This window comes from Haliaeetus albicilla, chromosome 1 (genome assembly GCF_947461875.1).
Source record: "Haliaeetus albicilla chromosome 1, bHalAlb1.1, whole genome shotgun sequence".
Taxonomy (NCBI): domain Eukaryota; kingdom Metazoa; phylum Chordata; class Aves; order Accipitriformes; family Accipitridae; genus Haliaeetus; species Haliaeetus albicilla.
Window position 1 is genome coordinate 16,230,305 of NC_091483.1, and position 23,209 is coordinate 16,253,513.

The following is a 23,209-nucleotide window of genomic DNA, read 5'->3' on the forward strand; positions in this document are numbered from 1 at the left end:
GGATAATTTTAACATAAACAATTAGTTTGCTAACATAGTCTGAAATACAAAATTAAAACCAGAATGCTGACCAAAGACAATGCAACAGATTATAAATTAGTACACCAACATTTTCTGTTTACATTAGACCACCCAGATTCAAAGAGGCAGATAAATCTTCTCCTCTTGGCATATGATCTGCTTTGTCAAGAAGGAGGACACAATAAGAACTCATGTTCTCGCAAAATCATACAGTCATTGACAACTCAAATGGAAAACTAAGCTGCTAGGGAATGACTGTAATAAAGTCTCATACAGAGCCTTTTCCTGAAACCTGATGTGATCATTTTAAGATTTTTGGTAAAAATACGTGCTTTTAAGTAGCCAACATAGTACTTACACTGGCACAGAGCAGCCTTTTCTGAATACTCTATGGGATACACAATATCATAGTGGTTTCCATTTGAGAAGCACAGCAATACCTATTAAAAAAACCACACAGATATTTTAGGGTTTGCATCTCACTTGCTTTTTCATATGACCCACCTTTTAAATTCAGTTTAATGTGCCAATGCGCTTTGTTATCTCTCAGGATCTCAAAGTATCAATAAAACAATGAAAATCTTTAGTGGATGTCCTTTAAACCAAGAAGAATTTGACCCAAAGTCAGGAGGAATTAAACACAAGAGGTAGCTATGTGAGTTAGCACTTGTAAATTTATTGTTACAGAATTTTAGATTACTAGGAAGATATACCACACCTCAAATATGGGCCATCTATTTTAAAAGGGCTGCATGTATTAACAGAATAGCTGCCTTAAATATGTACAAAAGAAATTGTTAAAATTGAATTCTCAGAACATTTTTGTGTGTGGAATAATAAACGAAAATACTTCCTGTTTATAGTCTTAATTCAGCCCTTCACAATAGCCATTTTTTTTTTTTTTTTTTTACCTTATCAGAAAAGCCATTTTCAGTTACATGTGAAGGAGAAGCATTTGGTTCCCGATATATTATGAAATCTTTCCTGACAAAAAAGAAACAGTTAAGAATTAATTTAAAAATTAATATGAATAAAAACTGGAATATTCAAGTCAAGTTCAAAGAACATACATAACCACAGAAAACACCTAGTGCAAAAGAATACTGAAGAAGATGAGTACAACTATCACTGGTCAAAAAAAAAAAAAGGCTTACTTTTATGAAAGAATACACTAGGATAAGATGTGCTGGCACAACATGCACAGAGCCAATGACAAGTAAAACAAATTTCCAGACACCACTTTCTGGAGCTGTGTCTAGAAAGATGATGGCTCCCCAGTCCTGAAGAAATTCATTACACTTTGCCATTTGGAAACCAACCAGAACAAAACGGAGGTTGGTTTTATGAACAGAGACAGGAAAGAGTGATAAGTTTCCAGAAGGTAAGCCATGGCTTAGGCTAAAACCATACTAGCCGACTGATTACATGCGCATGAGAACCTTTTTGGGCACAGAGGCCAGCTACCAGAACAGCCCATGCCTGTGCTCAGAAACTCTTCTTGCCTCCCAAACCAAGTTCTCGTGCTCAGAAGGGTCCACACAACATTTCTGCTCCCAAAGGGTAGCCCAGCTGCCACAGCATGCTAAGGAACATGCCAAAAGCCCAACAGACCATCAGCAGCCATTGCCTGAGGATCCGATATTGTAACCAAGTCTCCAGCACCTCTGAAAATCATGCCCTCCACATGCCCCAGTTTTTTCACGTGTAGCGAGAAGAATCTTTTCCTGCAGTTTAAAATTGATAATACACTGGGGGGGGGGGGGGGGGGGGAGACATTTGGAGGGCTCAGTTTCCCTTTCTCTTTGGATAAAGACTATGAAGTGTGGATTCTAACACCATGGCGTGTTTGCTAGACTCGAATTGCTGGATTTAAGATGGCAAAGAAACCCCTCTGTTGTCTCTTCAACTGAGAGAATGGAAACAAACTTTTAGGGAAGCTTGGACCAAACCAGCAGATAGCGTGCCATTGCAGTGTTGGCAGACAGATACTCATCATCAAGGGTATAAGTCTAGTGTAGTTTTTCAAAACAGGTTTAGAAAATTTTTAATCACTGCAAACTAAGTTTGCGTACCTCATTACATTTAAGAGGATTAAAAATACAATAAATGAAGAGTTGAACTACTACAGTTAAGCAAATTTAAAATTTACATTCCACACTTATAATTCTTTTTTTAGCTTGTTAGATTAAAAAGCATAAAAAGTTGAACTGGATATTAAGTGACAAATACAGAAAAACCCACAACTGATACTGACGTGGCATGCTATTTTATTTTTTTTATTTTCTAAAAACTGAAAGACTATCAGTCTTTGCTACTTGTTTTTCTGCTATAATCAATCTCTGTCATGATCTTAAATTTAATTATTTTCTCTCTCTTTTATCCATAATCCTCCCTTTGAATTCTTTGCTCAGAAACCTATCACTTCCTTCAACTTCTTCCTTGCTCACACAAGCAGTTTTTAGTCTTGCAACATGTTTAAATATATTCACAGGTGCAGTTTTTGTATTAAAAAAAACTCAGAAAAAGCAATTCTGAGAGGAAAAGAATTTCATAGCTCAGAGACCCACCCACTTCAGAGAGGCAAGGAAAATTTACTAGATAACCAAATGATACTTGTGACAGATCTGAGGAGTGAAAGTGAAAACAAACCTATTCATACTACACTTCTATGCTACACTTGAAAAGCCTGAAACTCTCATTTCTCCACTTGGCACAGAACACGAAATTCAAACTTCTGCTTTTCTTCAGTCTGCCAGCACGCAGGAAGGAAAGCAACTCCTTCCCCCTACCTCCACCACCATTCCTACTTTGCCAGAGCCTCTAAATTGCCTTTTTAATAACAGCCAGTCTTCCCAAAACAAGTATGCCAATAACAATTCTTGCGTGTTCAACTCTGCAGTGAAATACTGCGTACAGTTGCAACTATGCCACAAGCCTCCTCATGCTTCCAATGGAAATTAAAAAAATACTATTATCAACCAGGATTTGTCTCTCTATTGATTTATCAGCTGTGGTCCTGGATACTGATGTATCATGACTTCAAAATAAACTGTTTCTATTTCATGAGAATACATTTCTCATGGCCAGAAATACAACAAACAGAAGATCACGACCAACCAGTTCCAACGTAATTAAGTCAGCAAAATTGCATGCTTGACCTGAGTTATGTCCCTCTACACCCTGGCTCAATCTAACCATCACACCTTCCCTCCAAGCCTCCTGAGCCAAACTTTACTCCGACTTTCAGTTCGGTCCTCATCCACCCATGCAGCACATGCAACTCTAAACTGTCCCAGTAACCACATAAAATGCAAAGATAGAATTTCATGCAATTTCCCGCACTTAGCACTCATTTAAGTACCTGAAAGGAATATTTAATTAGTTTGTTTCTCTCCTCTTATCATATGTCTCATCAAGAGTCAAAGGACAAAGTCACTAATTTACAGTAAGCATTTTGAAATACTGAATTTAACCAGTTTACAAAGAGCAGAAAGAGATGCTGTACATTGCTCATTCCCTTTCACAGTAACTAAAAAGCAATTATGAATATTCAGAACATTGTTTCATACTATTTTGTGAAGAAAGATTAATATATAGGATTACATTTAATAAAAAGACATCAGCAAAAGCCTTCATCACCAAGAGGAGTGTTTATCTATGCACAGATACTGAAATATTTCTTAAGCATAGCTCAAGCTATGGCCCTCAAAAAACTCGTACTATTTCATCTATACTGATACAATGGAAAAAGGAAAATTTATAGAGAAAAGAGAATAAGCTACAGCAGTACACCAGGTAAGTCTTATATCAGCACATATAACCTCCCACCAGGGAAGATGAGAGAACGGCCTTCTAGCATGCAGACTACAATACTCGTACCACTAAGCTACATCAGAGCATTTGTACAGAGGTAATAAAGAAATGGGTACAGGCCACGGCTTAGCAATAGAGTTAATATTAAAGCCTTGGCAAGAAATAGAAAGAAAAGCAATTTTAACAGAAAAATTAAGATATGAAAATTAACAAAATATAAATGGTATGACTCTACCCACAGTTAGTTGTGCAAGTCAGATGCATGACATTACTGCAAACCTCTATTCAAATCCCAGATTAAACATCATTTTCAAAGCTCACTTTTCTATTTTTATTTAATACCTTGACAGCTGCAATCTTCAAAGCCTATTTGTAATTTTCTGGAGAACTGCAGTATAACATCCAATTCCATCTTAGCTATTCCAACTAATTTACTAGCAAAACAACTGAACTAATCTCAAATATGTTTTAGATATGTTTAACATGTTTTATTAACATATTTAAAGGTTTTCTTACTTGTACATAAGAGAAAGGGCACTTATTTCTACTTGTCCAACCCATTCCTGTATTGGAAAAAAAAACAAAAGAAAATTAAGTTCAAACACACAATTATTATACTTCCTCAGGTGTAGATCAAGAGAAGCAAGAAATCACTGTCGAAAATGAATATATTAATACTGAGTCTGGAGTTCAGCAGACACACTTTGATTGCATTTGAAGGCTTTTTTGAAATAACAGTAACTATTTCAAGTAAGGTGGTTAAGGGGTACAAGCCAGAGGGATTTTTTTCCCAAACTAGTTTTCACACAGATACATTTCTGAGAGAACTAAAACCAATCACATAAATGCAGATCTATCATTAAAAGACTATGATTTTGAGAGGTGATACAGTGTTTTTATTTTTTTTTTCTTTTGTTAAATTTAAACCAGCGGTCTAGCTTTTCAAAAGTGATTTTTTTTTTTTTTTTTTAAAAGTGAGTGTCAGATTTACCAAGTGCTTTTAAAAATGTTACTCTCTACCTTCAAAACTTTCTGGTTTTGTGGACCTTTAGCTATAGATGAACTGGAAAAAGAATCTTGAGGCTTAACTCTCATGACTAAAACACATATAACTTCCATACAATTATCCTGACACAGTCTTGCGAAGTGCTCCAACACAAAGTAGACAGACCACTTCCAAACAGCCAAAATAAACTTGTGACAGTTAGTTGCATTTCTCATGCAAGCAGCTGTATATCAATACCTGAAGAAAGACAAAAAATCTGCCCTTTAAAGCTGTTCAACAGTGAAATGTCAGCAACACTGTAACCCAGACTCAAATCCTAGAAAAGTACAAGTTGTTGCTTCCATTACCAGCCTAACTACTGTACTGTGATCCAGTATAATGTGACTAGACCTTTCTTAGGTGGTTTTTGGTGGTGGTGGTGGTTTTGTGGTTTGTTTTGGTTTGGGGTTTTTTTACTTTTTTTTTTTTTCTTTTCTAAATTCGTATTAAATTAAAAACAGCTCTTAATTTTGGTGCAGGAATTTGTAGCAGTCCCGATTTTTTTAAACCATTTTTTAAATTCTCATGACAATTTTAAAATCTAAAATAACTTAATATTAATTTCTCTGATCATGTAAAAAAGCTACTGTATTATTTTTCAAAACTATTTTTTTTGAAATATTAGCAGACATGTATGAAAGACATTTTCTCTACACACACATTGCTGTGCTGTAAACCATTTACATTGGCATAGTTCAGTGCAGCATAAGTTCTGCTGGAAAACGGCATGATTTACCACTTAGCATAGCGCATAACCTCAGGATTTGACTAACAAAGCTTTGCAATTAAAGATCCTAGAATAAACAAAGCAAGACAGAAGCATAATAGGCTAACACCCATGTTCTTCCCCCTTCTACCATTCATTTTGGAAACTGAAATAAAGAACCATCTGGTTAGCTATTCTAACTAGGGATGCTGTAGGCATGGCAGGGGAAAAAAAAATAAAAATCATGCTTTAATTTCTAGGAGGGTAAAATTTAATAAGGTTTATGTACAAACACTTACAAAAAATTAACAGATTTTGCAATGTTGCAGTAGATAGTCCTCTTCCCCTCCCCTGAGCTTACACGAATTTTTAACTCCCTAAGAAAAATACTAAAATTAAATGGGGAGGGGGATAATAATTTTACTTCAAATCAGTATCTTTCCAAGAGCCTGGGGCTACTATTCATAACATCCCTTACATCAATAACTGTCTTTTCCTCACCTAAACTTTTAGGCCTTTATTCAAGGCTGTCTTCAAGAAAACAGCCACACTATGCTTGTTGGCATTTGCAGAGGCTAGAAATGTTTGGATACAATTTTGAGGAATAACAGGTTTAAATCAAGAAACAAAAAATTCTCCAAATCATTTTCAATAGAGAGTACATGCATAAAAGTATAAACATTCACATAAACCTAAGACCTCAAAAACATTTGTGAGAAAAAAAAAATCCAATTACCCATCAACAAAAGTAGTGCTTTCTATTATAAATCAAGTTTAACATACCTGTGGATTTTCCAAACATTTTAAATACTCTTCAAATGGCCCCTCTATGAACTGTATTTAAAAAAAATAAAAGTAACAATTAGTTATTTTTATTACTGTAGTATACGGAATCCCCGGTCTATGACCCACTGTAGCAATGGGAACATACCATTGGAAATTTAAGACTATCCTGCCCTCAAAGAGCTTACAATCTAAGTATAAAGTGATGTAGAGATGAGGGAATAAATGGTCAAACATATAGGTGTGCATTCCAGAAAATAACCACATAAACAGCTTTTAGAGTTATCACACAACCCGAAACAAAAACAAACAAACAAAAAACCCAAAAAGAAATCCAGCAGCCAAACAGGAAATCTGAAAGAAAGCAAAGATGGTGTCAAGTAGATGTTTACAGGCAATTAATCCCAGGCGTGCACAGCATCACTTGAGAACATGCGTGGGCTTATTCAAGTATCCTGTTAAATGAGCAGCAATGGACAATCAGAAATGGGAGTCACATTTCTGTAGCACCCAAGAAGCAGTAAAATATAGCATAGGCAAATCACAGAGCACTTTTTCCTCCTTTCTGTATCACTTCAAACAAACTGCTTTAACTTTCAGTGAAAGGGTACAAACAATCAGGCTACACTAAGTGCCAGGTTAAGAAAGTAATCCTTCAGCTGCACTCCTTAACACGCATGAAGAGGCCAAATTCACATTTGTCAAGGGCAGAGAAGGATGCTGCAGTAATTGAGACGTGTTAACTTCAAAGTGTTTCAGCCATGCTGGCCAACAGAGAGGCTGTATTTAAAAAATGCTATTTAGACATAATCTGCTTGATTTAGTTAAGATCCAAACTTTAGTTAAGAGGTCCAAACAAAGAATTAATTTCCTTTATGAACTTAAGCTACAAGCTAGGTGGCCTCTTTACCCATAGTGATTAAGAAATAAGGTATAAATGAAAACCGAGTAGTGAGATTAAAAGTTCTGCTTTAGTCATTTTGGACCTGGATGGACACTGTTGTTCATGAGAAGAACCAACAAGTCTGGCCAAAATTTTTAATTTAGACAGAAGCAACCAGGTAAAAAGTTAAAAGGTGGATCAGTAAAACGTGATCATAGACAGCAGTTGTTTTGTGTGTCAAAATTAAATGAGCTAAAGATAATGCACAGAGGAAGGAAGGAGAGGCACCAGAAAGTTCTCACAGGAAACTGAAGAGTTGAAAAAGAGGAGGAAAGACAGCAGCAAAGATAACACTTCAAGAAAGGATGAGGATGAAAATGAAGATGGTGGTTACACACAGTCACCTGAAACTTGGGTTATAGCAGTATCAATGGAATGAGAGAGACAGAAATCCAAGCTGAAATGGTTACAATAGACAGAGAGAAGAGGAACTTCAATGAGTACCACCAGCACACATCAACAGAGCGTAACTACTAAGAAGGCAGACGAGCAAAGAGTTGAACTAAGAGGCTAGGGAGAAAGGCATTTGTTGTTTGTGTTGTTTTCGGGTTTTTTTAAGACAGGTAAGTTAACAATGCTATATTCCAGATGGAAAACAAAGTATAGTAAGAGATATGGGGAGCAAAGGAGATCAGCAGAGCTGAAGTGAGGTACCTGAGGAAGCAGGAACACTAGGAAATGAGAACAGATATGAAACACCTCAACATTGTACATGAAACACCTGTTCTGAAAAATGGCAAAAAACTTTAAAAAAAAAAAACTTTTCAGAAGGACAGCAAAAAAGAAAAAAAAAAAAAAAAAACAGTGAAACTGTAGGAGAGAGACCAAGATAGTAAAACCAGCCAGCGTTGACAAAGAAGTTACCCAGCTGAGAGGATGCCAGAACTGGGGAGGGGAAACGACACACATCTAGAGTCAAGAAGGGTCACAGTATTTCCAAAAACTACCCAATGCAACAAGAAAACAGAAGTAGAGAAGCAGATATTGGAGTGAGTGGGGTAATTCTGGAAAGAAAGGGATTAAAAAGTCAGCAGTGAAAAAATAAAATAAAAAAGAAGGGAGAGAGATCTAAGAGTTGATAAGTCCTCAGATGGACTGGAAACAAGCACACAGTCCTGGCAAAGGGAAATAGGCAAGTCAGAGCTGCATGCTCCCACAGAGATTCACTGTATTTTATGTCATTCATTCTTGACAACTTTCACATTAAAAGCAATCAGTAACATTTGAGCACAGGGGACTTTGTCAGAAATTATAGCAAACACACACTCTTATTCCTGCTTTCCTTCTCTTCCCTATGCTAATGTGCATCTAAAACAGCCTTTTTATTTTGGATCCAGGTAAATTTAGAACAGAAAGAGAGCTGAGTAATAATCCTCTAGTAACAAATGCTTACACATACTCCCGTTTCGGCTATCCTGGAAATCAGTTAAATAGCATATACACTAGAACACATACATACACAAACAGGAGCACCATTATTTATTATTGTTCTTCAAAAAGGAAGAAAAAAAGGATTTTATAATATTAACACTGAAAACATTGGCCAAATATAGATCAATATCAAAATATTTTCTGTCTATGGTTGATGGAGAACTTCGTTACAAATGTTTACAAAAAAAAACAACAAAACAACAAAACCACAGCGGCAACGCATAAGAAATTGTAGACCCTGAAACAAATTTCACTAATCTCATCAGTCAAATCCCTATATATTGTAAAAGCAATTAAATAGCACAGTAAGAACATTTTATGACCTTCACTAAAATAGGCATTATACTAAAATAAAATCCAGATTTTGGTAGCTCCGCTACAGACTATTAAAGTTTAAGAAAGTTTGTTTTGTTTTTTAATGAGCATGAAAAAACTCTCCCCACTCCACTAATCCTCCAGTCCAAGCAGTATATAGGTCTTTCTCCAGGCTTATGAAAATGAGTTATTACCACACATGTGCCAATTAATTTAAAGAGCGCTCAATTTAAAAAGCATCAACTAGTACATAGCTATGCTGAATATTGTCACAAACAGCAGCATATACCTTAGAAAAGTGGAAGGATTAAAGTAACATTTTTTCAAATGCTCACAAAGAAAACAAAAATACTTACTGCTTCAAATTTCTCCCTATGTTTCCGAAGGTAGTCTACACAAGCCATCCTAACATCAATATGCCGAGACTGAGAGTGTAACACCTACAAAGGGAGAAAGAGAAGAAAGTGACACTGGTTCTGAGGAGTTTTGATGATGGATCACAAATAATTAATGACTGTTGTCTAAATACGGGGTTGGAAATGCTCTAGTATTATTTTTGGGAATATTTAAAATGCATATTCGTTCAGTAACAACATCTTTATGCAGGTAAAACCCCAATTACTTAATAAAAAATTAAGTTAACTGCAGAATCCACAGATTTACTAAATTCAAACATTCAATTTTATAGGGATTTACTGAGCGAAATGAACAGCATTTTTTGTCATTCTTTAACTGAGTCCTTTGTAAAGGACTTCAATTAATGGAAGAAGTAAGGTACTGCAGGAGCGGGTGAGGAAATCAACGGCCAACATGCACTTGTTCAAATGAAATCCAACCAAATCTAACAGAGTGCACATTTACTTTCTCTTGACTTCTGGAGGTGTAGATCTGTTGCCCAAAAACTGATTTGGAAGCCAGGAATTCAGATCCCAGTATGACACCTGCATTCTATCTCCTGTTCAAATCTCTACTGGAAAAACACGACTTCTACCATAGGTTCAGAGTTATCTCTAATGCGACTTTGTCTGCATCCTCACTACTAGGGAAGTTCTAGTCAGTTTAAGTCGCAGCCTCTCTTGCAAACCTTACACACTAGCCTCCATTTAGAACACTTCCAAATTCGGATCAGTTCAGGTTTTCTGCGTGAAGAATACAGAGATTAGGCCAAATTTGTGGATAAACACCTACTAACTCTGAATTAAAGACCTTTCCTTCAATAAAATAAGAATGGTATGTTAAAAATTTAATTAATAGTTGGAAAAAAGTTCCATATACACTGGAGTGTGGGAGAAACCTTCTCTATGTATTAATTAAAAAAAATCAGAGTATCAATGTATATTCATTGATTATTCCCTTGAAATAAAAAACCCCACTCACATCAGATCAACAGTGTTTGCTTGCCTGAACTTACAAAGTCAGTGGGGAAAGTAATTTTTAAAAAAAAGTTAACTGTGTATAATTAGCACAGGAATCTGGGCTCCCACAATCAGAAGCACCAGAGCTCCCACTGCTGTTTGTTTGTATTTAAGACAAGATGACGCTGTCACTTTTTTCCTTTATCAGTAACACTGAAATGGGGGAGGGGAATTCAACAGGAAGAACTGAAAATAAATTACTCACTTTCTCTAATTTTATAGTAAACTGATTAACAAAACTACGAATGCGGCGGCTTTTCAGCTCTTGCCACTAAATTCTGTTTCCTGAACGGTCTCATACAAAGCAGTTGTACCCAAATGTTGAAATCTTACGCTGAAAAAAAGCTTTAGGGAGGCAGCAGAAGGTCAAAACAGGTAACAATTTCTTGATGACAGAAGGCAGCTTTACACACAGAACTTCTCCCGCCTCACAAGACAGAGATATTTTTTTTTCCCCGGCACAGGACTGCGTAACCTTAACCTATACTTGTCTGCATGTTAACGCTAATTATCATCCACTAACGAGATCCACTTCCCAGGCTTTCCTGAGAAGTAGCTTTGTTTATGTAAGCAGTTACCTGCTCGGCCACAGCCCTGAAAAGACAAGATCCATCCTTGGCAACTCTCTTTCTGTACAAGCCCTGAGATCGCAAGTAGCAGTCCATAGAAGCGTCCCCAGGGGCGTCCATGCCGCTGCCTTGATGACTCTGCTCCCCGCCGTCGGGTCTGCACGCCGCCTCCATGTTTACCGCTTCACACCGTGGAGAACCGCCGCCCCTCTCCTAGCCCCACATGGCAAGGTAAGCCCACCGAGCAGCTCTAGGGCCGGGTAAAGGAAACAGCGGCAGGTGGGGGAGGAGAGCGCTGGCCCCCCCCAGCACTCGAGGTAGCGGCAGCAATAAGAAAAGCGGCCGGTCTCACGTTATCAACTCGCATGTGGGAATCGCGGGGAGAAACGGCAAAGTTTTGCTCCGCAGCCTGGACTTCCAGCTCCACAAAACCGTCGCTTCTAGGCTTCTCTAGAGGGCCGGGCAGCAGCCCCCGGACACGGCTCCGGCGGGGTCTCGATCCCGCTTCTCCCTCGGGGCGGCGATTCCCGGCGGGTTCCGCAGCCCGGGCGCGCAGCCGGCCTGCCAGGCGGAAAACAAAAGAGAAAGGACATGTGCTACCGCCGCCGGGGAGAGGAGGGGAGGGGAAGAGAGGAAGAAAAGAAAAAAAAAAAAGGCAGCGTAACCTGGCGTTTATTTTCACTTTCAGCCCGGGCGCTTCTGGGAGCGGTAGTCCCGGCGGAGGAGGAAGAGGAGGGAGCCGGGCCCCCCCCGCCTTCGGGGTGCTCAGGGCTTGGCGGTTAGCCCCGCACCCCGTCAGGCTCATGCCATTCCCTAACAGCTTTTTTAGTTTTGTAAGTAACACCGGGATGTCTGACACCTAATCCATAGGTATGTGGGGGCTGTGGCTTTGGTTTGGGTTGGTTCGGGTTCTCCCCTCTCCCCCCCCCCCCAAAACAGATTAGATTGTAAGATTATTTTTGAAATCCATCCACTTGCAGGAAAGAAGATGGAAATAAAACTGGGATAGTAAAAGGAAGCTTAATTAAAAAGGGATTTAAAAAAAAAGCCATAGCCATTCAATACTTTTTTTTTGTACACCGCTCTTAGTGGTAAGAAGCCACAAATATTTTTATTACAATTGCATGACTAAGTTTTGCTTGGCATTGTAAACATTCTTCAGAAGAGTTTGGTGCACAAAAAGTGACAAGAAAGGAAGCTTTCCAAACTTCCAAGGCTTCTTTTACTGTGGGTGTGTGACTTACCTAGGAGGGAGAGCTACAAAGCTCTCAGTAGCTCTAGCAATAAATAAAATGCTACCAGCTACTCCTTAGCTTAAATGAACAAATTTAGATGCAAGAAAGGGAGGCAAAGAGAAGGAATGAAAACCCCGATTTTTACTTTCAGCCAACAGTAATAAGACCAGGGAGGGCAGTGACTTGAGCTGAGATCTGGATATAACAACAACTGATTGAATAAGCAGAAGTTACAAGCCAGGCTGAGTCTAGTGCTCCAGCAGCTCTGTACAAGCAGTATCAAACCCCCTTTTCCTAACAGAAGCCCAGGTCTGCCAGCAAGGAGTTGGTCTACTGGAAAACAAAAGGAAATTCCTGGCAATATCTATAGACAAGAATAGAAACTGAGAGAAGTGGAAGTAAAGCCCTCATGGCATCTGAACCTCCAAGACACAGAGAGCTGGTTAGGCAGCATGAGGATGTTTGGGAGAAGGAGCATGAGGTAAAAATACTAGCGAGGGGCTGGAGGGAAAGCTCAAACCTCTCACCAGAAGATGGGAAAGGTCATCTAACAAGACTGAACTATAAACTGCCACTGACTCAGCTACCATATTCACTTAAGAAAGTCAGACTAGCACAGTCCTGCATGTGCGAGGTGCTGCTTCTGTAGATAAAAGTGATTTGGCAAGATGCTTTTGAGACCTATCAAACTAGTGTCCAGTTACAGAGTTTCTTAGGAACATTCCATTTTTCCTCACCCTATTTGTCACAGTTAGAGACAGAACTATCCTCCAACACGTTCACAAATTTGTCTTCCCTTATATTTCAGCCTTTTGTCATTGTGATTCTAAAGGCCAGTTAAGGGAAGGGCAAATGCCTTTCATCACATCTGTTAGATTCAGGAATGCCTATACACATGAGGTCATCCAGTATGTGACAGAATGTAAATGTAGTTCTGGTAAGTGAATACACTGAGAAAATTAAAGTCATATAGTTGTCAGTTTCCTAAAAGCCTGCTCTTTTTGCAACTGACTCCTGAAGACAATCAAGCAATAGTGACCCACTGATTTTTTTTTTCCCCAAGTACTGCTGTACAAGAAGCAATCTATTTCTAAAGAGGTGAAGTCCTCACTGAAGAAACCTAGCCTGTACGCACACACTTTCTAAGGCATAAGGAGAAATGCATCCACCAAGAGACGTCTGAAATACCTCAACATTAAAATAAATGCTCCATCAAGATAAGAATGGCCAAATTATAACTCATAAGTTATTACAGATGTTCTAATTAGCCAGTAGCTTTATTAACACTTTCAGCCAGCACTTCTACCACAAGCAGCAGCCCCAGCCACTAGTTCCTCCTCTGCACCAACCTCTGTTGCCCACACAAGCACTTCTGCTGCTCATACACTGAATCAGCTCAGGAAGCTGACTCAAGCTAAACAAAAAAAAAAAAAACCACCACAAGAAAACCACAGCAACTTTTTTTTTTTAAACCAAGACTAGTTTTGTGATTCAGTTCACGGCCTGCCTGTGCCAACACCTGGGCCAGCAAGGGGGGGGGCAGCCTGTACTCATCAACCTTGGAGAGAGGAGACCAGTTTTCGCCCAGCTTCACCGCCCGCCCTTTCCCGCCTCAGACAGCGCCGCTTCACCAGAAGCCGCCTCCCAGCCCGCAGCTCTGGCATGGGCGATTCGCCACAGGCCGGCGGACAAGCACCCGGGCAGGGGCGGCCCCTCGGCCTGCAGCCCGGCGGCTCTCCGGCGCAGCAGCAGACCCACGAGGGCCCCTCTGCCTGCCCGGCGGCCTTCCCTGCGCGGGCACACGACCCGCCGCCGGGGCTGTGGGGCCGGACTCCCCGCCCGGAGGGGCCGCGGCGCGGTCGGGGCCCGCACCCTTCCCCCCCCCCCCATCACTGACTGGCACTTACCGGCGGAGGGGCGGGCGGGCGGCCCCCGCCTCCTCCTCTCCTCCCCCCGAGCAACGGCGGCGGCGCCGCCCCCTCCCCGCCTCGCCTGGCCTGGCCTCGGCCCCAGCGGCGGCGCAGGCACTTCAATCTCCCGCGGCGGCCGCTCTGCTCGCGTCGCTCCCCGATGATGCGGCCGCTGCCAGCCCCGTCCCGGTCTCGCCCTCCCGCCTCGCCGCCTCTCATCACTCTCCGGAGCGGCGCGCGCACCCGCGCCGCTCCCCCTCCGGCGCCCGCTCTTGGTTTGGCCCATCGGCCACACCTGCTGCGGGCTCGTACCATTTGCCGCACAGGGGAGGAAAAGAGGCGGCCGGGGAGAACGCCCCAGGTGCTGGAGGAGGGAGCGGCGTTTCGCGCGGGGCTGTTTCGCTGGGCTTCGTCGCTGGGTGGCCTTAAGGAAACGGATGGTTGCCGAGGCGAGCGGCGGTTGCCAGGCGAGCGGCAGTCGCCTCATGTCCGTCCGTCCCGTCCCCCCCCCCCGCAGGAGGCAGGCAGTGGTACAGCCGGGGAACGTCTCCCCCCTACCCGGCAGGTCCCGGTGTTGGGGTCCGTCGCACGCGCGCGCCCTAATGGCTCCGCTTCCTGCAGTAGTTTAACGTGGTTGTAAACCCCCCCGGCTGTGGGGGGCAAGGGGAAACGTTTTTAAGAGTTTTTCTGACAGGTAATTTTTTTTTTTTAACAAGTTAACAGCTCGGAGGAACAGGTGCGGGACAGGAGAGAGGGGAGCCGGCAGTCCGATCGGCCGGCCTCGCCACCGAAGTTGTTAAACTGTGCCCTCGCTATGTGTGTGCCGTTACAGTAATAGTGTGTGCCTACCGCACTGCTCTTCCTCAGAAATGCAGTAACAGACATGAAGAAATATGTGAAATGTCTGTAAATCAGTAGTGGGAAGGTTGTGAGAAGAGTAAGCAAGCGTGTCGCAAATTCAAATTTGGTTTGGGTTTGGGTTTTTTTCCCCCAAATAAAGTGCTTATTCTGGCCAGAAAATCACTCAAAAACACATGATCAAGACAAAGTGTTTAGGGGGAATTAGCAAAATTAATTAAATAAATAAATGACTTCAAGTATTAATAGTGGTGATAAAGCCTGATGCTTAAGGGGACACAGTGAAAAAAAAAACAGAAGTGTGGTCTGGGTAGAAAAAAAATATTTTTAGGTCGCCTGTTTGCTTAGTAGGCTGAGATTTTTGTCTTTGTCTGAAATGACCGTTTTTGGTTGAAATAGAATACAAGGTTATATAAACCATTAGGCTTATCTGGTAAGGTCCAATTCAGCCTATGTTTTCTGTGCACAATAAATAGAAGTCAGCATCTGAACAGTACTTGAAGAGAGTAGGCTAAAAAACAATCCAGTGTAAGTCATTTATCCCTATCTGGTCTTAGGTTTTTAAAGTTACAGTACACTACACGTTTAAGCTGGTTGTGCCTCCACGTGCTGGCATTTGTGCTGGACAGTGAAGCACACTGAGAAAACTGACCCGGCTGACAGCCAAGCGTTCCCCTGCAATATTTTTGAGTGAGACCAGGTCTTCAAACCATTTTGCTATGCACTTGCTGTGCAAACACCAGCACAAGAGCAGGAGAAGGTGGGAAAGAGAAAATAGATGAAGAGGAGACAGCAGCTTTCGGTTCTGGTGTAGCGCCAGGCCAGATCCTTGTCAAACTTCAACCTGAGAGACCAAGGATGTTAGAGTTGTCCCAAACCCCTTGAACCAAATCTTAACAGCCTGTTCAAAGTTTTAGTTTAATACTTCCATGGTAAAATTGCTTCCCCATCAAATGTGTGCATTCTGACAAGTCATCATTACTTGGTTTTGGAGTCTTTTGTGAATGTTTACAATTCCTTATCCATGTTGTGTTCATACTGACATCTAAAAAACAGTTATGCCCCTCATGCAGAAGCTTTAAAAATACATATATATACAAAATAATTGAACAGTAAGAGATTCTGTTAGCTGTTGAAAGGAAAAAATAAACTTTTCCTGACATCAGAGGTAGCATAAATAGTTCTGTCCAACATTCAATTGAGTCGGTAGGAAGACTTCTATTGCCATTAGTGGGTGATGGATCAGGCTTAAATACAGGAGGGTAAGAGCATTTTCAACATAAACCATTTTATTTTTGGATCTCTGTGTGTAGATAAGCTTGTTTTTAATTCTGCTGATGAAGAATAGACCTGGATTTCATGTCTGTCTTGCAGAATAACAGTGCAGTCATAGCGGAATACAGTAATGGCTGCATTACTCCTGCATACTATTTATAGCTGACTGCATCTTTGTGCTCTATGCATGAGTCAAAGATCATCACTCCCAGGATCCTTCCTTCATTACATCTCAGGGTACTACAGAAATGCAGTCTACTTGAGTTCAAAATTATTATTATTCAAAAATGTAGTAATCATGTAACATTTGACCTTCTGGAGAATTTTGATCAAGGCTAGAACCCCAGCGTGATATTTTAACTGCTTTCCTTCTGTGCAGATTTAATACCGCATCAGATGTGAGGTGCTTAACATTCAGGAGGGCAGTACCTGAAAAATGGTGCACTGATGGCACAGTCAGCAGCTTAATACCTCAGCACAATAGAGCAAGCAACAGAAGGGTTGGTTTGAGTTTGTGGAATGAATTCCTGTGAGAGCAACTAATTAGCACTGCCCCCATAGAATGAAAAAGAAAGGATAAAAGGACTGCATGTGTCATTGTGGCCACATTTCTTAATTCTCTACTAGAATTACTTTAGATGCTGCTGTAGGAGGTGTATTCTGAGATTCTGGCAGAACATCCCATTGCAGTCTCTAATTTGGGGAAGAAAATTTTCATTGGTTGGATTTTTTTAGACAAATCTTTACCGTTCCGTACAACAGAAATGATAAAAAGCACATTGTGGTAAAAGCTGTTCCTTCTACCCTTGAGGAACACTTCTTCATAAAATGTCTTGAAGATGTTGGTCTGAAGTCATAGGTCTGTGTAGTCAAGAAATACTGAGAAGTGAGGCAAGAAAAGTCATTGACAAGGTTTTGGAAGTCATGAATGGTTGCATTCTAAGCATAGCTCATCTTGGAGCAGCAGAAATACTGAATCCTGGTTTCCCACAGTTTTGTGTCTTCTGTCTTTACATCACCTATACCCCTGTCCTGTCACAACAACAGCACGAGCTTCCTGGCGTGTTCCCTTATTTCTAGATGCTCTGGCACCCCATTAGACTTTTAGTTCTCTGACATGCCCTGTAATACGTTCATCTTCCCTCTGTGCTCCCAGAGTGCTAGCCAAACAAGAGGTAGCAGGTATTGTGCCTGATTCTGAAATACGCTGTGGTTTTGTGCTGAGGGGCTTGGCATGTGCTCATTATCCAGCCAGGAGGCCAAACAGGACAGGTAACTTCAGTGTTCAACAGCAACAGTGATCTGGGTTTTTCTCCTTGACTCAAATACTGATTTTCATGATACTTACAGAATCTTATCATCGCAGAGACTTCTGTTCCTCTGTCATATTTGTTCACAATCTGCGGATTGATTCCAAACATGTATGAGAGAGAAGAGAAGAAACCAACGGGTAATCAAGCAGACATTATAAATGATCCTTTTTCCCTTTTTTTTTTCCTTTTTTTTTTCAAGCTAGAGTAAAAGTGGTAGTCTTAATGTTAAAGATGAATGAAGGGTTTGTCTTTATGAGCTTAATGCTTTTCACAGTCAGGTTTTGACTCCAAAGTGGGAAGATGTAAGTCTATCTGTAAACCTTCAATTAATACAAAGCCATTTGTTACCTGAGGTATCGGGTGATCAGAAGAGAACAGAAGACCACACGGAGAAGTATGTGAGGTAGTTGGTACATATGCAGAGAAACATTACATGCATTAATACAGGATTCTAGTATAGCTGTGGAGTTAGATGAGGGGTCTGGAGTGCTGTGTGATATTGAAGTATGCTCTGAGGCCAAGAAAACTGATACAAAGGAAGATGGCAGAGCCATATCCATTTAAAAGAATGGCTTTAGTTGTATAAAGATAAAACATGAGTAACTGGGTTCAAATTGGTGTAGGATATTACTGTAGGTAATGTGAACAGTTACACTGTACCCAAAAAGTGTACTCTTTCCCCAGTTTCTTTATGTTAACAGAGACTTGTGTTGGGTTTGCATGGCAAGATTTTGGTAGCTGATGGGCTACAGGGGTGGCTTCTGTGAGAAGCAGCTAGAAGCTTCCCCTATGTCTGACAGAGCCAATACCAGCCAACTCCAAGACGGACCTGCCACTGGCCAAGGCCAAGCCCATCAGTGACGGTGGTAGTGCTTCTGGGATAACAGATTTAAGAAGGGGAAAAAGAAAACTGCACAACTGCAGCTGGGAGAGAGGAGTGAGAACATGTGAGAGAAACAACCCTGCAGACACCAAGGTCAGTGAAGAAGAGGAGGGGGAGGAGGTGGTCCAGGCGCCGGAGCAGAGATTCACCTGTGGGGAAGACCATAGTGAGGCAGGCTGTCCCTCTGCAGCCCAGGGAGATCCACAGTGGAGCAGATCTCCACCTGCAGCCTGTGGAGGATCCCACGTCAGAGCAGGTGGGTGCCCAAAGGAGGCTGTGACCCTGCGGGAAGTCCATGCTGGAGCAGGCTCCTGGCAGGACCTGCGGACCTGTGGAGCGAGGAGCCCACGCTGGAGCAGGTTTTCTGGCAGGACTTGTGACCCCACGGGGGACCCACGCTGGGAGCAGTCTGTCCCTGAAGGACTGCACCCCATGGAAGGGACCCACGCTGGAGCAGTTTGTGAAGAACAGCAGCCCGTGGGAAGGACCCACGTTGGAGAAGTTTGTGAAGGACTGTCTCCAGTGGGAGGGACCCCATGCTGGAGCAGGGGAAGGGTGAGGAGTCCTCCCCCTGAGGAGGAAGGAGCGGCAGAGACAACATGTGATGAACTGACTGCAACCCCCATTCTCCATCCCCCTGCGCTGCTGGGGGAAAGGAGGTAGGGAATCCGGGAGTGAAGCCGTGCATGGGAAGAAGGGAGGGGTGGGGGGAAGGTGTTTTAAGATTTGGGTTTATTTCTCATTATCCTACTCTGATTTGATTGGTGATAAAATTAATTTTTTTCCCCAAGTCAAGTCTGTTTTGCCCATGACAGTAGTTGCTGAATGATCTCTCCCTGTCCTTATCTCGACCCACGAGCCTTTTGTTGTATTTTCTCTCCCCTGTCCAGCTGAGGAGGGGAGTGATAGAGCAGCTTTAGTGGGCACCTGGCATCTAGCCAGGGTCAACCCACCACAAGACTGTTACAGAGTCCTACCTTTTCCCCAGGCTTGTTCCAGCTCCCTCCTCTTGTGCCTAGACTGTCCTTCATAAAAAGTAGTTTGCTGTTGTTTTGAACAAATTTGTGGCATGTGGATCAGAAAACTGATGCAGCTGACTGCTTGGCTGCAAGTACACTGATGTCAGTTAAAGGTAGACGGGGGGGGTGCATGATATGGGTTAGGAAGTGAAGGGACATAACCCTGTTTACAGAAGTAAATGTGTGACTGCAGCTAGAAAAAGTGAGGAGTCCGGAAGCAGTATTTTGTTTCAAAAGCAGAAAACAATATTTTCTGTAACTCAGAATGAGTAAACAGCATATATTGGAGGAGTGATTTAAATCACCCATCATGAAAATGAATCAAATCAGTGAACAGGAAACTTTGATTTGAATTATTGCTTTTAATCTTGAATTACAGTTGTATTTTTTTCTTAAAGACTGATTTTTCACTGATGGGTAACCACTAAAATGTGCTGATTATAGTCTTTATGCATAATTTAGCATTTCTTTTTGCTAACAAAGAGGGCACACTATATCTACATACGTCTGAGACATTTCAGACTTTAACATAACATTTATACGGATTCTTAGCTTTTATGTACATTTTACTATCTTAGGAGATGAGTACTGTTTCATTTCTTTTTTTACTACAGAATTATTACTCTTTTACCTGTGGTTTGTATCAAACTCCTAGCGGATAAATATGGGAATTGAAAGAAAATCATGAGAAAAAAACCTTTTTATAGTTGCTTTTAGCTAAATAAGATTACTATAAATGTATTTGAACCTTCTTCTTAAGAAGATTATCTAAGTATGTTTTGCATTGAAAAAGGTTTTATTAAAAAAATTGAAGTATACTTGTAGGAAGAGAATTTAATTGGTTTAATCACTCAGCCTTTCAGATGTGTAGAACTAGTAGAGATCATCCTGTCCTTTCCATCTGTTTTGTATTTATGGATGAAAATAATGAAAAAAAAATCAGCTGAAAACAATTTATTTGAGCTAGGTGAATAAAGAGAAATTAAGGAAATACTGCCACCTTGCTTGCAGAAAAAAGATGCTTTTCAGAAACTGGTTTAACACTTCAGCAAACCAAGAGTAATTCAGCAGCTTGACATTCCTTACAGCTTGAACAGAAAGTCCATACTGCTTAATAATACTACTTTTGTAGTATTTGTTTTGCAAAGTAAACATATTTAAAATTAAATTTTAAATTAACGAACCTGATTGATTTTATTACTGTTTTATTTTAGAGACCTGGAGAAGTTACCAGGGAAGAACCATTTTTTAGCCTTACAATTAAATGGAGCACAAAGTCAGGATCTTCTATAAATCAGGTACTTTTTTTCATGTTTAAGAAGGCTGTACATGATCGGAGGAGCCTGTCTTTCAGCAAAGTTAGAAAAAAAAAGTCATTCAAATATATAAATCTCTAATATTGCTGCAGAATATTAATTCTTTGACTTCTGATGTGTTTTGAAATGAGCAGCATTCCATACTCCTATCAACTTTGTTCAAAGTAAGTGCAAGTGCAATGAAATAATATTCATAAATAAAATCAGGATAAATAATGTTACTAATAAAGCTCTAGTGATAAATTTAAAAAGTCACATACAAAGAGATGGACTATGTATGAGAAAATATTGCTGAGTAAAAAGAACTTTTTTTTTGCTATTCCAGCTAAAGCCTCCTGCTGCCTATGCTGTTCTCAGCAACAGAATAAGAGAAAATCTGTAGCAGGCAGATGCAGTGGTTTTCCTTATGTTATGCTAGCGGCCATATGTTGTAGTTCAGCCTATTAGCCTTTAGATGGCGTTAGCTCCTTGAACATTTTAGGGTTTAATTTTTCTAACGTGTTCGAGTGTGAAATGAGGGAACACAGCAATAATTTCCGAACTGATATTTTGTTAGGGGAACACAGTCAGCACACTCAATGCATGCTGCCTCATTCTCCCCCTCCGCCCTCTCCCCCCCCCCCCCAAAGAAAAAAAAAGAGGGAAAAACATAAAAAGATATTTTTGACTGAAAACATGAAGGATGCAGCCCAGCTCCAGAGCACAGGGCTGAGAAATGTCCAATGCTGAGCTCGGTCTGTTCCCAGGCATTGTACTACAACAACTCTGAGGTGTAAATAAAGCAGCGGGGCATTGTCAGGTTGTTTTTGCATCTATTCTGCCTCTGCCAGCTGTATACAGGCACAGAAATACACTGTTTTGTTGTTTTATTGGCTTGACGCCATGGTAGGCTCTTTGTATGCTGAAGTGATACATTAGTGGCTCCCTGTGCTGTGGCTAGGTCTAGTTCCACTCTTGATGTGTGAAGTGACAGTATTGCAATACATAGTTATGATTAAGGTTATGAAAAGAAGTATAACCGATAGCACACTGCTTTGTTGAAAATACCATTGTGTTCCTAGGTTTTGTAAACCACTGCAAGTAACGTTGTTTGAAACTATAGATTCTCCACATACTGTGTTGCATTTCAGTAGGATACAGGGCTTCTGCATGTTTTTAAGTACAAAAATCATGTGTGTTCTGTGTAAGAGATAGTATTAATTCAGCTGATGATGACACATAGGGGCATTTAAACGGTGTATGCTTCTACTGCAGAGTGTTTTCAATGATATGCCAAATTAACTGAATGATGCATTAACTGAAAAGGAAAAGACTTGAGCAAGGCTGCCATAGTTAGCAATGTGCAGCTCCTCCTTAACTGCAGACCTTTTAAGCCTTTTTTCATCTCAGTCTCAAAGCACTGAACATCTTTAACAAGTGCTGCTAGATCCATTTTGTAGTTGAGGAAACTGGAACATCAAAATTTAACAATATGCACAGGATCATCCAGGAAGTCTCTGACATATCTGGAAATGGAACCTGGGTGGGTTCCTGATCTCTATTCTTCTGCCTTAACTGCCAGATTAATTTTCCATTTGCTATACATCTTTATATGGTAATAGTGCTGCTGTTTTTCCATGAGATAGTCTGAGCTAGTGTCCAGTTTAGAACAATGGCTATGACAACTGTTTTCTCTTTGATAGAGTACCATAAAAACGCACAGTGCTTTAAAGTAAGTCAATGTGTCAACAAAGAACACAAAGTACCGAATGCTGCCAATGCCTGTTTCCTTGACTTAAAAGTGTCTTTTGTGTGCATGAAGTTTAGACTCCACTTCACAGGATGCTACTCCATGGATTTCCACTGTTTTTTCTGAACGCAGTGAGGTTGTAGCTATATAAGTGAAGTCTGAATTTTGCCTTCTGGTCTCAAAGTGAGCATTTAATAATCAAGTGGACATGAGAGTGTATTTCATGCTGGCTTTTAACTCAGTGATATGCAACATTGCAGTTGAGTAGGCTTTCATTGCAGCTGCATCTCAGGTTGACTTAGTAAGGTTGCTAAAGGAATGTCTTGTTCTCATGCCATATTTGTCTTGCTCTTTTTTGTAATTTATTTATTTTGGAGAACTGAATCAGACTTAAGCATCTGTTTCTCAATGAGTTGGGGGGGGGGGGGGGGCTTGACCCAGTATTAAAGATAGTTTCACTAAAGAACATAACAGTTAAGTAATTAGCCCAAGGTAATTCAGTGAATGGCTCAGCCTTCCTGAAAATGTTAAACTCTTCTGGCTCCTTGTCTTTTAAACTAGTCTAGCCGCTAAATCATATTGGCTCCCAAATGAAATGAAACTTTGAGAACTGGAAGTCACTTTTCATAC

The 23,209-nt window shown here is 40.8% G+C and overlaps 1 protein-coding gene and 2 long non-coding RNA genes across 7 annotated transcripts in view; 2 read left to right on the top strand and 1 right to left on the bottom strand.

The window, feature by feature from the left end:
- Window positions 1-11,659, bottom strand: part of OTUD4 (OTU deubiquitinase 4) — a 32,355-nt gene extending 20,696 nt beyond the window's left edge. For 4 of the 5 annotated variants that reach the window (XM_069780095.1, XM_069780067.1, XM_069780085.1 and 1 more), the window contains exons 1-6: window positions 11,051-11,276; window positions 9,414-9,497; window positions 6,369-6,419; window positions 4,351-4,397; window positions 933-1,005; window positions 380-461 (exon numbers count right to left, since the gene is read on the bottom strand). In XM_069780095.1, the coding sequence (XP_069636196.1) occupies window positions 380-461; window positions 933-1,005; window positions 4,351-4,397; window positions 6,369-6,419; window positions 9,414-9,497; window positions 11,051-11,215 (502 nt within the window). In that variant the 5' untranslated portion in view covers window positions 11,216-11,276. Of the gene's footprint in view, window positions 1-379; window positions 462-932; window positions 1,006-4,350; window positions 4,398-6,368; window positions 6,420-9,413; window positions 9,498-11,050 lie in introns of all 5 variants that reach the window. The other variant, XM_069780059.1, reaches the window with a different exon arrangement.
- LOC138684842 (uncharacterized) lies at window positions 11,097-12,077 on the top strand. The gene is made up of 3 exons (XR_011324150.1): window positions 11,097-11,272; window positions 11,730-11,911; window positions 12,022-12,077. It is a non-coding gene; the product is annotated as an uncharacterized lncRNA (long non-coding RNA).
- A 2,675-nt stretch (window positions 12,078-14,752) lies between these two features.
- Window positions 14,753-19,194, top strand: LOC138684722 (uncharacterized). Its single transcript, XR_011323984.1, has 3 exons — window positions 14,753-14,880; window positions 17,670-17,769; window positions 18,433-19,194. It is a non-coding gene; the product is annotated as an uncharacterized lncRNA (long non-coding RNA).
- Window positions 19,195-23,209: the final 4,015 nt, after the last annotated feature.